The 16,845-nt window shown below is 42.5% G+C and overlaps 1 protein-coding gene across 1 annotated transcript in view; it reads left to right on the top strand.

The window, feature by feature from the left end:
• Nucleotides 1–16,845, top strand: part of Rtf1 (RTF1 homolog, Paf1/RNA polymerase II complex component) — a 60,677-nt gene that overhangs the window by 20,389 nt on the left and 23,443 nt on the right. Inside the window, exons 3-6 of the mRNA XM_059261168.1 lie at nucleotides 5,313–5,460; nucleotides 8,792–8,996; nucleotides 13,332–13,446; nucleotides 14,402–14,513. Coding sequence (XP_059117151.1) covers nucleotides 5,313–5,460; nucleotides 8,792–8,996; nucleotides 13,332–13,446; nucleotides 14,402–14,513 — 580 coding nt within the window. The remainder of the gene's footprint in view (nucleotides 1–5,312; nucleotides 5,461–8,791; nucleotides 8,997–13,331; nucleotides 13,447–14,401; nucleotides 14,514–16,845) is intronic.

Here is a 16,845-nt window from a genome sequence, read left to right on the forward strand (position 1 = left end):
GAGACATTGGAACTGGACTTAACAGAGAACAGTGGACCACCCGATACGAGTGTAAGAGCAGTTTGTACAGGGTTTCTGTGTAGCCTTGGCTGTCCTGGAACTCGCTCTATAGTCCAGGCTGGCCTTGAACTCAGACATCCACCTGTCCCTGCCTCCTGAGTGCTGGGATTCAAGGCATGTGCCATCACCACCCGGCTAGTGTGTACTCTTAACGGATGAGCCATCTCTCCAGTCTGAGTTGAACCTCTGATCTTCATGTCTCCAGTTAGGATCTGCTGGAGATCAAAACCAGGGCTCCCTGTGTGCTAAGTTGGCACTCTGCCCACTGAGCTCTACACACAGCTAGAACATGGTTTATAATGAGATTGAAACCACCTTTCTTATTCTGTCTCCTTTTAGTCTCATGTTACGCATAGTAAGCAGTCAAGTCAATGTGTTATTTGTATTTTACAGATAAGAAAACAGTCTCAGGTTAAAGGCTTAGCTCTTTTCCAGTTCTTTTGACCCAGTTCCAGCACTGTTTGTTACTAGCCTAGCTATTATTCTTGAACACTATTTACTTGAAATGTTTTTGTTTCACATAAAAAATTTCAGTACCAGCATGGAGACCCATGCCTATAATCTCTGTGCTGGGAGATGAGGCAGAGGACCAGACATTCAAGCTCATTCTTGGCTCTATAGTGTATTTGAGGCCAGTCTGGGCTACGTGAGTCCCTGGCTCAAGGGGACAAATAAAAAACAATTAGCTCAAAGAGCCAGAGTGGTTTCTTCTCTGGGTCCCAAGACCTGGGCATGTAGGTATTGCTGCCTCTTAGAGATGCTGTCTGAAGTCTTGAAGTGTCTTTGTTCTCCTGCCTCCGGAATATTCACAGTGCTCAGTATCTCGAGGCTAGCCAAGTCTGAAACAACCACTTCATCCTGTGTTCCATCCCATCCTTGGACTGTTTAGAAGGAAATGGGTCCCAGGCTGCTTGTAACATCCACGCACCCTCAGGATGATATGGGGTGCTATAATACACAACTTCCGATTTGTTATCTAACTGCTGCCCGTTAAGCTGATACCTCAGTGAGAGTCAGCCTGTAGTCTGTTTTATTAAATAAGAAATGTCTTCCCATGCTGGACGATGGTGGCGCATACCTTTAGTCCCAGCACTCGGGAGGCAGAGGCAGGCAGATCTCTGAGTTTGAAGCCAGCCTGGGCTACAGAGTGAGTTCCAGGAAAGGCACAAAGCTACACAGAGAAACCCTGTCTCGTAAAACAAAAAAACAAACAAACAAAAAAAGGAAATGTCTTCCCTCTAGCCTTTAGTTTGGGCTTTCTTTGCTATGTAATTATATAGTCACTTGCCTGGTGTTATGTGAGGCTTATATACAGTTTGCTTAGGAGAGCAGCTGGATGTCAGTATGTATGAGAGTCCTGACTGACAGACCAATCCTGCTCCTTTCCCTGGTAGTTCATGAGTAGCTCTCACTGGGAGATGTTCTGGCCTCTGTACTCAGAGTTCAGATGCAGACCATGGAGGGGCTTTACACTATCATAAGCTTGCATTTACTCTTCAATTCCTCTAATCCTTTTAATCTTTAGGGAAAAAAGTAAACAACACCGAAGTTCAGAAATCATGCCTTCTCAGATATCTCTTTTGTGGCTGTTAGTATCTAGAATAACAAATACAGAGAGCCATCCTGATAAAACACCCAGTTCATATAAAGTCTCATAATGCTGAGAGGGTCTTAGAGATCATTTGGACTCGAAAGTTATCAACAGAGCTTCCCTTCACTACTGCCTCAATCCCCAAAACAAATCCTCAAGGAAGAAAACATCAGAACATCAGTTCTGTCCTGTTGCTTTCTTTCTTTCTTTTTCTTTTTCTTTTTTTTTTTTTTTTTGTTATTGTTGTTGTTGTTTTGGTTTTTTTGGGACAGGGTTTCTCTGTGTAGTTTTGGTTCCTGTCCTGGATCTCGCTCTGTAGACCAGGCTGGCCTCGAACTCACAGAAATCCACCTGGCTCTGCCTCCCAAGTGCTGGGATTAGAGGCGTGTGCCACTGCTGCCTGGCTAATTCTGCCCTGTTTCTCCCTCACTCCATTTACTGTGGAACACTGTCAATAACCTCCGTCTCAGTCAAGGTTTTGAAGGGATAGGTAAGCAGTCTCTAGCTCAATGGCCAAAGTCTTGACTATCTTCATTTGTACTTTATTAGAGTCTGTATTTTAGGAGTATAAGTATTGCACAAATATTTAACTATATGTGCTTATGGCAAAAAAATGTAGGAATATCTGATTTATAGATTTTAATGTAAAATATTGCAAATGTGATCTACAGGGGTTAAAAAAAAATCTTCGATTATTGGAACCCTTTGAGTCCTCCCAAAAGTTGTCAGATTTTAAGTCTTTATTTTTGGGTGTAGAAATACAGGTGATGCTTCCCACTCTGATGCTAGAGACTGATCAAAGAGCATTGCATGTGACAGTCTGTGTCTCACCACTGAGTACTCCTTCAGCCAAAAATCTGCTTCTTAAAAGTTTTTATGAATTTTGTGTGTGCATTCATGTGGGCACGCACAAGTCATAGCATGTAGAGAGGTCAGAGGACAACTTTCAGAAGTTGGTTCTCTCCTCATCATGTAGGTTCTTGAGATTGAACTCAGGTTGTCAAGCCTGGCAGCAAGTGCCCTTACTGAACCATTTCGCTGGCCTCAGAAGCGTATTTTTAGGTGTCATATTTTAGTTCCCCTAAAGGATCACATATTGCATTATTGCTTGTTTTCCTTTGGTGTCATAGATCTCATTGAGTGAGCCTCATGAGGGGAGCAGCTTTGTCATCTTTTGGAAATTGTTGGAAAAACAACCAACGTTCTTTTCACATTCAGGTTTAGCCTCTTTGTAAATCAACATTTAAATTTCTTCAGTTTTTTACCCTTGTTTTTGTCCTCCACATAAACTGGTGAGCATCATATGCAGCAGATGAGAGGCAGCTCCTGGGCTCAGACTCAGGCGGAGAAAGAGCGGAAGGATGAGGAAGCCAGGTGACTTCATAGTTCTTTCCCGCTTGGGTTTCACATTTAGGTAGTTTTTGCTCCAGTCAGCCACCTCCCCTGGGAGTCCAGAGTTTGGCTCTGTTGCACATTAGAAACCCACATCTGGAGGCAAAAATAGACCTAGCTACTCTGACTCATGTGACCCTGGTAGCTCAGTCTTTTTCTCTGAACCATCTCCTATTTCCGTTGAGGAGTCCAGAGTGCCAGACACTGTTTGGAAAAGGTAGATTGAGGCCATTTTCCTAACTGAGACATAAATGAAAGTACTATATGTATGTTTGTGCCATTTCTTGTCACAAGAACCATTGGAACAATATACATTATTGACTCTTAATACTGTCTGCATAGAAAATGGATGAATTTTTAGCTCAGCTAACTTAAAAAAAAATTGAACATTGTGGACTGTTTTGAATTCTTTTAAACTGACTTAATTTTCTTAGGCATTTAAAACTAGAAATGCCTGAAACTTCAGATTTAAGATAAAATTACAATTTCTTTCTAGATGGTGATCTAGGTATTGAAATGTAATGGTTTAGAAAGTAAATTCACCTATACAAGTCACTATTCACTCACATAATATTTTATTTCAGAATATACAGTTTTATATTATACCTATAATACCAACACTCAGGAGGATTACCAGTTTGAGTTCAACTGTGCTATGTAGGAAGACTTAGTCTCCAAAAACAAAACAAAGAGTCTTCAACAATACTTTCTCCAGGTGAAGTAAGAGTGTGGGTATAGCTTCTGTGGGCTGCCTCCCCAGAATTACCAAAACAAGAATAAACACCACCCAGCTTATGAACTGATCCTCATGAGCTAGGGTTCTCATCCTGTTAGGGTAGGAGCAGAGACGCTGGGCTTTCCTTAAGTAGTAGATGTAGAAATTTTAGTTTACAAAATTGAACAGTCTGTGAGGATGAAAGGGTCTCCATATTTAGTGCACATTTCTCAAGTGCTTTTCCCTAAAGTCATTCTAGAGTAGCAGCTTAAAATGTCAAAAGACTTTGGGCTGGAAGTACAAACGTGTGCTACCTGTTGTTTTAATGACCCAAATTGCAGGTTCTTTAAGTTCAGAAGTCTAGGATCTCATGGACTTTTTTTTTTTTTATGATCTAATGAAACATTGTTACAGTGTCATCCGGATTACCTTTTTTTTTTTTTTAAATGTGTATGGGTGTTTTGCTTGCATATATATGTCTGTGCAACATATATGTATGCCTGGTGCCATGGAGGTCAGAAAAGGGCATTGAATTCCCTGGAATTGGAGTTAACAGATGACTGTGGGTGCTGGGAACTGAACCTAGGTCCCCTAAAAGAGCAGCCAGTGAGTGCTCTTACCTTCTGAGTCGTCTCTTCACCCCACCACCCCCTTCTTTATAACATTGCAGTGGTAAAGTGCCTGCCATGCAGGCATGAGGACAGGAGTTCAGATCCCCAGCACCCACTTGGAAGCTGGGTGTCATAGTGCTGCATAACCCTACCACTGCGGGCAGTGGAGACAGGTGGATCCTTGGAGCTCACTTCCAGCCAGTCTGGCCTATCAGTGAGCTCCAGGCTCAGTGAGAGACCCTGTCTCAATCACTGAAGTAGAGGGCAGTAAGGGGAAGATACTTGACATTGACCTCTAGCTTGTACATGCACAAGCATCGTGTGCATTCACATCCACATGTACATGTACACTACCCACCGGAAAATAAATATCACAGGAGACATTGTTACCACAATGTATTTTGTGAGTTCTCTCACTGTTCCAGATCTAGTTCTGCACTTAAAAGCAGTATGACTCAGTGCCCGTCTGACTGAATCAGATCCCCTGCAATCACAATACGTGCCCTTAACTGTTGAGCTATCTCTTGTAGCCTCACAGCCCAGATTTGTAAATGAGATTCCTACTCAGACTCAACAATCTGACTTTACTTACTGCTTCCTTGGAGTTGCCAGAAAGTTCTCCCTGTGCTTTTTGTATTTTTTTTCCTGCCGGAAGTTCCCTGCCTTCCTGAGACCCACCTGAGTGCTCAGCCGTCCTGTGTACTCTAACCCAGCATGCCAGCCCTCAGCAACTACGCCATCTGAACCACAGAAAACAGGAAAAGTTGTTTTCTCTCATTTTTGTGTGTGTTTTTAAAAACACAGTCTCACTATGCAGCCCCAGGCTAGCTTCAAACTCAGAATCCTCCTGCCTCCCCTTCAAGAGTACTGGTATTATAAGCATGTATCACCTCATTAAAGTGCCTAGTCCTGTTTCAATTTTCCTTTTTTCCCCTCCTTATAGTGGACATTTGGGAGCAATAAAAATAAGAAGAAAGGAAAAGCCAGAAAAATAGAGAAGAAAGGAACCATGAAGAAGCAAGCCAACAAAACTGCCTCCTCAGGCAGTTCAGACAAAGACAGTTCAGCTGAGAGCTCAGCTCCTGAGGAAGGTGAGCTCAGCACCCAGCCCAGGAGGAGGCTGAGGAGGGGCGGAGGAGCCTGGGTGACCGCTGGGCCTCTGCTGTTAGAGTGGGGACTCGTAGTTTTCAGTGACCGTGGGTCTGTGATACCTGAGGGCTGGTGAGGCTGCTGCAGTCTGACCATAGCTCCCCTGCATTGGTCTCCTCAGTCTTAGGACCTTCTCTTCCCTTTTCTGGGTAATGCATGGTCTGACTGAGAAGGGAAATCTTTGAAACAGATAACAAATCCCTTAGAAAATACTCTTCCATGAAGACAGTTTAGGAATTTGTCGAGATTACTTTGACAGCTGAACTTGTTCCAGGACTAGAATGGTAAACTTTATATTTTCTTGCCCCCACTCCCCCTCCAAAAAAATGGCCTAACCTGGTTTTAAGCCCATGTCTATGAATGCAAATTGAATCAAGCAAATTCTGGTATAACTGATAATTTAATATCCATTAGTAATATATGTTATCTTTTTTGTGTTATTGTTGTTTTTGGTTTTTTTGCCATTTAGGTCAAACTGGCCTTGTACTTTCTATGTAGTTCAGGTTAGCCTTGTACTCTCTGGGTAGTCCAGGTCAGCCTTGAACTGGTAATCCTCCTGTCTCAAACTTCTGAGTCTGAGAGAAGTAAAGTAAAAAAGAATGGAGAATTATTAAAATCCACTGGATGGGTTTGAGTTTGTGAGGAACAAGATGTTTATGCTGTCTAAAAGCATTGCATAGTACATACTAGCCCTTATACAGAGAAATCTGAGACTAGTATCTAACCGACTAATAATCCAAGTTAGCACTGCCAGTAGCCACGGACAGATGTTAGGTCCTCCTGCTGTGATGCTACAAGGGAAGGGAGAGTAGAGTTGCCTAGGGGACAGAAAAACTACAGCAGCACTAGGCCTAGCATAGGAGGAAGAGGGGTGAAGGTGACCTGTTTTAAAGGGGTTGGACTGTAGCTGGTGGGAGGGCAGCCCACTTGTCTATCATGCTCAAAGTCCTGAGTTTGGTCCCCAGCACTTTGGAGGTGGAACAGCAAAGGACATCAATCACTTTTGGAATATGCTTACCAAGTTCAAGTTCATAGCCTAAATTCTTTCTTGACAGAACAAACCCATTGAAACCAAGTTGCTGTTAATTAAACCAACTGTTGCTATTTAAACATAAATGAAATACAACTCATATTCAAAATTTGGTTTCTCAGTTGCACTACTCACATTCAGTTGTCTGTCAGCTACTTGTGGCAGTTACCATTCGAATGAATTACTAATTTATGAAGAATACAGGCTGAGGTGGAGAGATGGCTCAGTGGTTAAGAGCATGTACACTCTTACAGAAGACCCGAGTTCGGGTCACAGTAAACCATAAGCACCTGTGACTCCAGCTCTGAGAAGATTTGATCCTCTGGCCTCTGAAGGCACTGCACTCATGTAAAGACCCACACACATACATAGATACATTCATATAATTAAAAATATAAATAAAAATGGGGCTGGTCATTATACAGAGAAACCCTGTCTCAAAAAAATTAAAATTAAAATTAAAAAAAGTACAACAAAACAGAGGGAAAGAAAAAAATAGGGCTGGAAAGATAGTTCAGCAGTTAGGAGCAGTGACTGCTCTTCCAGAGGACTGGGTTCAGTTCCCAGCACCTACATGGCAGCTCACAACTGTCTGTAACTCCAAAATCTCACACAGACATGCATATCGACAAAACACCAATGCACATAAAGTAAAAATAAAAATTTATTAAAATAATAATTTTTAAAGAATGCAGGTGTATTCACTCGTGGGTATAAAGACTGAGATGCCCAAGACAAGGCGTTCCCCCTTTCATTGGCTTTTTTACTGGTGCAGACTCTACGGAGGCAGGCAAGATATGGTACACACTCCCAATTTTAACACTTGTGGGGCAGAGGCAGGACGGCCTAGTCTGCATAGAGTCCAGACCAGCAGGGCCGCACAGTGAGGTCAGGGTTAACTTCCCTGTTGCTGTAGTAAAATAAGGGAGATAGTGCTTATTTTGGCTTATAAATTTTGGGAAATAGCCCATTATGGCAGGAAAGGCATGGTGGCAGGAGCCTGAGGTAGCTGGTCACCTTACATCTGCCATCAGGAAGCCGAGAGAGATGAATGCTGCCACACAGCTCCCTTTCTTTGTTTTGTGCATCCAGGGCTTAAATCCAGGAAATGATGCCACTCACTTTTAGAGTTGGTTTTCCCACTTAATTAACCTAGTCAGGATATCCCCTCGTAGGCATGCGTGCCTGAGGCTTGTCTTCTGTGTGACTTCTGTCAAGTGGACAATCTTCACAGTCACAGAATAGGCTTCACAGAGTAAATGTTTTCATCATACCTCACAGAAATCTGTTAAACAATAGAGCAGGCTTTAATTCTGGAAAACTGTAATGGCATTGAAAGACCGAGACTGATCCAAGCTTGGTGATGTATAGTCTCAGCTGCTCTGGAGGCTGAGGCAGTACAATCACATGAACTCAGGATTTGGGGGCCAGCCTGGACAACACAGTGAGCCTCCAGCTCAAAACAAAATTAATTGGGCTTGCTAGATGGCTCAGTGGGTCAAGATGCTTGCCATCAAACCCAGGACTGAGTTTGATCCCTGGGACCCCAGATGGTAGGAGATCACTGACTCCAAAGAGTGTCCTCATGAGCTCTGACATATGCACGCACATACACACACTAAATAAGTAAATGTAACAAAAAATTAGTTAATTAAAAATTAAGAAATATAAAGGCTAATCCTCATTAAAGGATACTGGAGAGATGTGTAAAGTTTCGTAGGCAGTGTTAACAAGTGAATCTTAAATAGAGTACGGAAGTCAAACTAGTCTTTCTGTTTGTTTATTTTAGTTTTTCAAGTCCTGGAACTAGCTCTGTAGACCAGGCTGGCCTCTGCCTTCTGGGTGCTGGGATTAAAGTTTTGCATCACCATGCAGAGCTAGTCTACAGGTTGTTTTTATAGGTCTTGTAATTTTTTCAAAGTAACAAAGTTGAGTTGAAAGATGGGTGTGGTAGATGGCACAGGCCTATAAATCCAGAACTCAGGAGGCTGAAGCAGGAGGAGTTTGAAGACGTCTTGTGCTACAGAGCAAAACCCTGTCTCAAAAAGCAAAAACAATGTGGTGGTTTATTTTTCCAGCCTAAATTTCCCTAATCTGTTTGCATTTACCAAAGGTGGATCAAGGAGACACCCTAAGTGAGTGGAAATGGCTGTGTGCCATTTCATCTGGGAGAGCCAGGGGTGGCCAGTGTCACACTGGGGTCACCATAATGTAGTGTGATCTTATGTTGGTCTTTGTTGCAGGTGAAGTGTCAGATTCTGACAGCAACAGCTCCTCTTCGAGTTCCGATTCAGACTCCTCATCAGAAGATGAAGAGTTCCACGATGGCTATGGAGAGGATCTTATGGGAGACGAGGAAGACAGGGCCCGGCTAGAGCAGATGACGGAGAAGGAGAGAGAGCAGGAGCTCTTCAACCGCATAGAGAAGAGGGAGGTGTTGAAAAGAAGGTAGGCCGTCTCCACCCGTGTGCTCGGTGTGTCTTGTGCAGTGTGGTGTGAGGCTGTAACCACATAATTATTCTGTTTCTCATTACAGTTTTTGATAGGTTCCATGAGATACCAAACACTTCCCTGGAGGCTTTGTGAAAGATAGTTTAGCCAAACTATAATAATGAAGATTTGGAGGGCTGGCAAGAGGGCTCAGTGGGTCAAAGCAGTGGCTGCCAAGCCTGATGGCCTGAGTTTGATCCCCAGATGCCATGTGATGGAAGGAGAGAACTGACTCCCAAAAGTTGTTCTCTGACCTCCACAGTTTGTCAAGGCATGTGTACATTCTCCCCACCACAAAATAAATAAAAATCAAAATTAAAAATTTTAAAAGATTTTTAACATACTTGAGTCAGGCTAGGCTATGATGTTTGGTAGGGTGGTGTAGTAAATGCATTTTCAGCTTTGAGTGTTTCCGCTCCTGTGGGCTGAGATGCAGTCCCTTACTAGACTGAAGAGAGTCTGTTCATAGGAGTGGACAGTTGGAAATCTGAGTGCTAGTATAATGTAAACCAATTAGTGTACTTAGGGTCACATTTATTGTTCCTCGGTGCCGTCAGCTTCACTGGTGTGTGTTAGTCAGTAGGCTTTTCACTAGTCTGTGGTTCTGGTGATGGAACCCAGGGCCTCGGCATGCTAAACAAGATTTCTGTTACTGAGCTGTGCCCTGCTTTTTCATTTTTATTTTAAGACAAGTTTTTGCTGGGCATAATGGCACATTAATTCCAGCACTTAGGAAGTAGAGGCAGGCGGATCTCTGAGTTTGAGGCAGCGTGGTCTATATAGTGAGTTCCAGAACAGCCAGAGCTACGTAATAAGACCATGTCTCAAACAAACAAGCAAACAAAACACACAAAATAAATAAAATTAATTAATTTTTAAAACTTATTTATGGTTTTTCAAGACAAGGTTTCGCTTTGTATCCCTGGCTGCCCTGGAACTCAGTTTATAAGCCAGACTGGCCTCTGCCTACTGAGTGCTGGGATTAAAGGCATGTGCTACCACCACCCAGTGTGGTTAATTTTTTTAAAATAAAAAATAAGTATATTATTTAATTTCTACCAGACAAAAATTATTGAGAAAGTCAGAATCTTGTCTTGGTTTTTGTATTTTTTGTGTGTATGTATTTGTTATGTGTATAACATGTATGTAGTTACTCATGTCTGTGTGTGCACATGAAGGTCAGAAGAGGGTGTCAGGTGTCTTCTTGTATTCTGCCCATTCATTTAAGTCAGGATCTATCCTTGAACCTGGGACTCTAGTTTGCTTGGCTAACCTCGAAGCCAGCAAGCTCCAGTGATGATCCTGTCTCCTCCCCCTTAGAGCTGGACTTACAGGCATGTGTAGGCTGCCTGGTTTGTTATGTGGATGTGGGAATCAGAACTCGATACCTCGTGGTTGTGCAGCAGGTCTTTCAATCACTGAGCCATCTCTCCAGCTCTTGAATTTAGATGTCAGTTAATTAGCAAAAGTAATGTGGGCCAACTGTGGTAGCACTGGCCTGTAATTCCAGCACCTAGGAAGCCAAGGCTGCTGGAGTATTGCTGTAGGTAGGCTTAAGGCCAGGCTGGGGCTCCAGAATGAAACTGTGCTAAATAAAACAAAAGGCTGAAATGTTGGGCTGGTGATTGGCTCAGTGTAAATTGCTTGCATGGTTTTCCCAAGGCCCAGGCTCAGTCACCAAGCACTGCTGTGCAAGCTGACCTGTTTACTCAGGCTGCTTCAGGTTTCTGGGGATTTGCTATATTTTAAGTGGCAAAAGTTCTTTCTCATCTCCCAAAAAGGTCAAAGTAAACTTGGCTTTTGTTTTGGGTAACAGAGTGCCCAGAACTAGCTTCCTTTACTGTCTGCCTAGTATCTTGAGAAGAAAATTGAATGGGGCTGGAGAGATGGCTCTGAGGTAAAGAACACTGGCTGTTCTTCCTGAGGTCCTGAGTTCAATTCCCAGCACCCATATGGTGGCTCACAACCATCTGTAATGAGATCTGGCTCCCTCTTCTGGCCTGCAGGGATACACGCAAACAGAACACTGTATACATAATAAATAAATAAATAAATCTTAAAAAAAAAAAATTGAAGCACCTGGGCAATTAGTTCCATTGCCTCAGGGAGCCTGTTTGTCCCTCTGGAGAGCATATTAAGTATGATGAGTTATCCTAGACGAGAATGTTTGGCTTACCGTCAGCAGAAAGTGGTGGGCATTCGTTGGGTGTGAATGCCTGCAAGGTAACCTGTATTACAAAAACCAGGACGAGGAGTACTGCACAGGAGTTGTGGATGAGGAAGGGGGACTTCTAAAGTTTAGATTCTGAACTGTGGAGAGCATAAGAGTTTGACAAAAAATTCCAATATCACAAACTTTAAGGGTAATTTGTCACAAACTTCATATATTAGTTTTATCTTTTTGTTTTTATTGATTTATTTTTGAAACAGGGTCTCACTGTGTATCTCTGGATAGCCTAGAACCTGCTGTGTAGACCAGGCTGGCTTCTAACTCAGAGATCCACGTGCTTCTGCCTCCTGAATACTGTGACTAAAAGCATGTGTCATCACACACAGTGAGTTTTATCTTTTTAGGGGAAGGGAGGAGCTGGGGATCAACCCAGGGAGCTTTTTCATGCTAGGGAAGTATGCTATCACTGAGCCCGTTGTTTAAATTTTTTCCTCTTTAAGGAGCAGTTGACATTCAGTGACATTTTTTAGCAACTAGAAGGATGTTGGAAGTTGATGACATAACTATTCGGAAACACAGTGTTCTGTAGCTTGTGCATTTAGTTCTGGAGCAACACAGCATAGCCGCTCGGAAACACAGTGTTCTGTAGCTTATAGGTTTAGTTCTGGAGCAACACAGCATAGCCGCTCGGAAAATTCTCTTCATCTTTTTTTTTTTTTAACTTTAATTTTGTTTTTTGGTTTGGGTTGTAGTGTGTTTGTTTGTTTTGGTGTTTAGTGACAGGGTTTCAGGGTTTCTCTGTGCAACTATTCTCTGTGTCCTGGAACTCACTCTGTAGAACATGGTGACCTTGAACTCACAGGGATCCGCCTGCCTCTGCCTCCTGAGTGCTGGGACTAAAGGTGTGCACCACCACCGCCCAGCCTTTTTTTAATCGTTTTTTTTTTTTTTTATTTTACTTTGTGTGTGGGTGTTTTGCTTCCATGTGTGTCTGTGCACAGTGTGTGCCTGGTGCCTGCAGAGGCTAGAAGAGGGCCCCAGAGCACCTGGAACTGGGAGCCACAGGTGAGTTCTGAGAAGCTATCCCAGGCCCTCCAGAAGCTCAGCCTGTGCTGCTAAGCATTGAGGAGCCATCTGTCCATCCTCTAGAGACAGACACTTGCTATATTGTCCTGGTACTCTGAGCTCAAATAGTTGCTCCACCTCAGTACTCACTCCTTGGTGGGACACATGTGTGCCTGTGCTCAGCTTCACTTAGCATGGTTTTAAGTTAATCCATGTAATATCTGTTAGCACTTCAGTCCTTGTTAGAGCTGAGTAGCATTCCATTCTAAGTGTATACTGTGGTTTGTGAATTTATTCAGTTGCCGTTAAAGTTGTTCCTGCCTTTTTCTGTTATGAATAGTGCTATTATAAAAGTTGATATTCAAATATTTGAGTGCCTATTTTCAGTTAATTTGGGTGTATTCTGCATTTTTGTTGATACACAATTATTTTCTTTATTGAAACCGAGTTTCATGTATCCCAAGCTGGCCTCAAACTCACTATATAGCTGAGGATAACCTTGAATTCTGATCTGAATATTTTCCCTTAAGGCCATTCCAACTTTATGCTTTTGAAGACTTTGTTTGTTTGTTTTTAAATATTTTTAATTTATAATTAATTTAATTTTACATATCAGCCACGGATTCTTCCGTCCTCCCTCCTCCCACCCCCCTTGTTCTTTAAAGTTTATTTTTATATGTATGAGTGTTTTGCCTGTCTGTGTACCACAGGCATGGTGCCCACGGAAGCCAGAAGAGGGCATCAGACTCCTGGAGCTACAGACAATTGTGAGCTGCCATGTGGGTCCTGGTAATCGAGCCTGGGTCCACTGGATGAGTAGACAGTGCTCTAAATCACTGGGCCCTCTCTCTAGCTGCACAGGCGACAATTTTAATGTACTTACGGTACATTGGAGTTTCTTTCGGGAAGCCAAGAAATGATTTTTCTGTGGGTGTCTGAGACTCTCACGTTCCAAAAGTGTTCTCCTTTCCTTGCTTACCTCCCGTCTCCTAGCCAAGTAGAAACCAGCCTTCACATATATTTTATTACTTTTTAAAAACTAAATATCTTTTAACCAGGTTTGAAATTAAGAAAAAACTAAAAACAGCTAAAAAGAAAGAAAAGAAAGAAAAAAAGAAAAAGCAGGAAGAAGAACAAGAGAAGAAAAAGCTGACTCAGATTCAAGAATCTCAGGTAAGAGGTCATCCACAAGTGGGCTGAGGCTGTGGTGAGCATTATGCAGGAGATGGCACTGGTAGCCTAGGTTGGTTGTGCAGATTATTTCAGCAGCCTCACCCTGGGTCTCATTAGTCTCTGAACACCATTTCACTGTTGCCTACACCATAAACTCCTTTGGACTTGTTCACTCAAGTCTAGCTAAATAGGAGCCCACTAGAGTGTGAGCATCCCTGAAGGGTAAGTTGATAAACTTCCTTTCCCAAATAACCAGCTTGATTATGTTCACTGAGACATGTGTTACCCCTCTGCATTTGAAATAACATATCGAGATATTAGATCATAACATAGAATGTCTTCCAGGAAGAGTTCACTCTGATAATTCATTATTTTTTTTTTTTTTTTTTTTTCTGTTTTGAGACAGTCTCACTGCGTAGCCTTGGCTATCCTGAAACTTGATACATAGACGAGGCTAAACTCCTGAGTGCTGGGACTTACAGGAGTTCACCACCACACCCAGCATGATCATTTTTAAATTTACTATCTATTAGGCAAGTAAAAAGAGGGCTAGATTTACTTCTACACCTCTTTGTCCACAGAATCCCCTCGCTTAGACAGTTTTTTGTTTTGTTTTGTTATTTTCTTTTTTTTTTTTTTTCCAGAGCTGAGGACCGAACCCAGGGCCTTGCGCTTGCTAGGCAAGCGCTCTACCACTGAGCTAAATCCCCAACCCCTTGTTTTGTTATTTTCAAGACAGAGTCTTACAATGTAGCCCTGGCTGTCCTGGAACTCACTCTGTAGACCAGACTGGCCTCTACCTCCTGAGTTCTGGGACTAAATTCATATGCCACTATGCTCAGATAGGTTTTTAAGTTTGTACAATTAGTAATTCACAGGGTTGAAAGTGTTGGTTGTTGACATAGAGAATCTTAGCAACACTGAGTAAAAAAGCCACCCATACATACCTCTGCAGGTAACTTCCCACAATAAAGAGCGGCGTTCCAAACGGGATGAGAAACTAGATAAGAAATCTCAAGCCATGGAGGAGCTAAAAGCAGAGAGAGAAAAACGGAAGAACAGAACAGGTAAGTGGAGAAATGAGTATTGACTTGTTTTCCTTTTTTTAGCTCTATATTTTATGGAAGCTTCCAGACATAATGGCAGTAGTATAACGATCATCTCTGTTCCCATTATCCAGTCTCTACTTATTTCATAGTCTTTCTTGTTAATCTATATTTCCTCGTGAAGTGAATGCCAACATCACCATATTTTAACTGTAAATAAGTCAACGTCTCTTATAGACAAGCAGGCCGGGTGTTGTTGTGGGTGCTAGAGATAGAAGTCAGGGCTTCGTGAATGTTAGCCAGGCCCTCTCTACTAAGCCACCTCCAGGGCTCATGTTTGTTTTGTTTTGTTTATCTGAAAACATTGTCTCATAGCCCATGCTGGCCTCGAACTCACCATGTAGCTAAGGATAACCTTGAACTTCTGATCCTCCTACCTCTACCTTCTGAGTGCTGGTACCATTAGGCTCAGTCTCATATATCTCATTTGAACCTAACTTTTTTTTTTTTTAAGATTTATTTATATATTTTATGTACATGGATGCTCTGTCTTCATGCCCACCAGAAGAGGGCACCAGTTCTCATTACAGATGGTTGTGAGCCACCATGTGGTTGCTGGGAATTGAACTCAGGATCTCTGGAAGAGCAGCTAGTGCTCTTAACTGCTGAGCCATCTCTCCAGCCCCTGTTTTTTGTTTTTGAGATAAGGTTTCAATATGTAGCCCTGGCTGGCCTGGAACTTGCTGTGTAGACCAGGCTGCCCTTAGCAAAGATCTGCCTGCCTGTGCCTTCCACATTTGCCACTGTTAAACTTCTTCTTTTTTTTTTTTTAAATTTAAATGTAATTTTTAAAATTTATTTCAAAATTATATGTCTGTTTTGCCTGTGTGGATATTTGTACCACATGTGTGCAATACTGTGGGAAGCCATAACGGCATCAGCTCCCCTGAAACCGGAGGTACAGACAGTTGCAGGCTACTCTGTGGGTGCTGGGAGCCCAGGTCCCCTTCGAGAGCAGCAAGTGTTCTTAACTGCTGAGCCATCTCTCCAGCCTCTGCACATTAAGTTCTATACCATAAACACATGCATGCACACGCAGACATGCACCTGGAGTAGCAGGGCTGGGTAGATGCCTCAGTGGTTAAGAGTGCATCCTGTACAATCATGAAGAACTATAGTTTGGATCCCAGCACCCACTTAACAAGCTAAGCATCTTGCAAATGCCTAAAACTCCAGTTGTGAGGAATCTAATGACCTCTTGGCCTCTGCACACAAGCAGGAGCATGCACCCACTCACATACATGTACATAGACACACATGCAAATAAATAAATCTTTCCCAGGGGGATTGGTTTTGGTTTTTTGAGACAGGGTTTCTTTGTGTAGCCCTGGCTGTCCTGAAACTCACTCTGTAGATCAGGCTGGCCTCAAACTCAGAGATCCTCCTACCTCTGCCTATGGAATGCTAGGATTAAAGGTATGTGCCACCACTGCCTGGCTATAAATCTTTTTTAAAAAGCATTGAATCCCTCATGATGCAATGTATCCTCAGTGTTTGGCTCCCTCTTCAGCAGAGATCCCCTAAGACTTGTAGGAGAGAGTATGATATAGATTACCCACCCCACCCCACCCCCATTTAGGACTGGGCATTCAGCAGTTTTATTCTCTAAACATGTACCAGTTGTGGGAATTATTTTTAATATCTGTGTGAACTTATCCATGTTTTGTTTTAATCTGGTACAGCTGTTATTCTTCATATTCAATTAGTCAACCAATTATGGACCCTTGACAAGACCCTAGTACTCCTTTCTCCAAACCCTTCTTTCCCTTTCCCTTTGTTGGTAAAATTCCTTCCCAGGAAGAGACTAAGCAACATCTACTCCTCCCTTCAAGGTCCCAAGGAGGCATGATCCCACCAGAGTTCACTCTGGAGAATCAGTGGTTTATTGGGCTTCCTTAGACATGGTTGTATTAGTTAGGGTTCTCTAGGAGTAACAGAACTTACAGAATGATTCTCTCTCTCTCTCTCTCTCTCTCTCATATATATATATATATTATATAAATAATATATTATATAGATATAGGGGATTTATTAGAATGACTTGCAGGCTGTGGTCTAACTAATAATGGCTGGATCAGCAATGACTGCCTATGTATGGAAGGTTCAAGAATCCAGTAATTGTTCAGTCAGTCCATGAGGCTGAATGTCTCAGCTGGTCTTCAATATACACCGGAATCCAAAAGAAGTAGGCTCTAGTGCCAGTGGAGGAATGGACTTGCTAACAAGGGTGGGAGGAAGCAGGCAAAAAGAGAGAGCTTCCCTCTTCCATGACCTTTTATATAGGCTCCAGCAG

The sequence above is a fragment of the Peromyscus eremicus genome, chromosome 4 (genome assembly GCF_949786415.1).
Source record: "Peromyscus eremicus chromosome 4, PerEre_H2_v1, whole genome shotgun sequence".
NCBI classification, from domain to species: Eukaryota; Metazoa; Chordata; class Mammalia; order Rodentia; family Cricetidae; genus Peromyscus; species Peromyscus eremicus.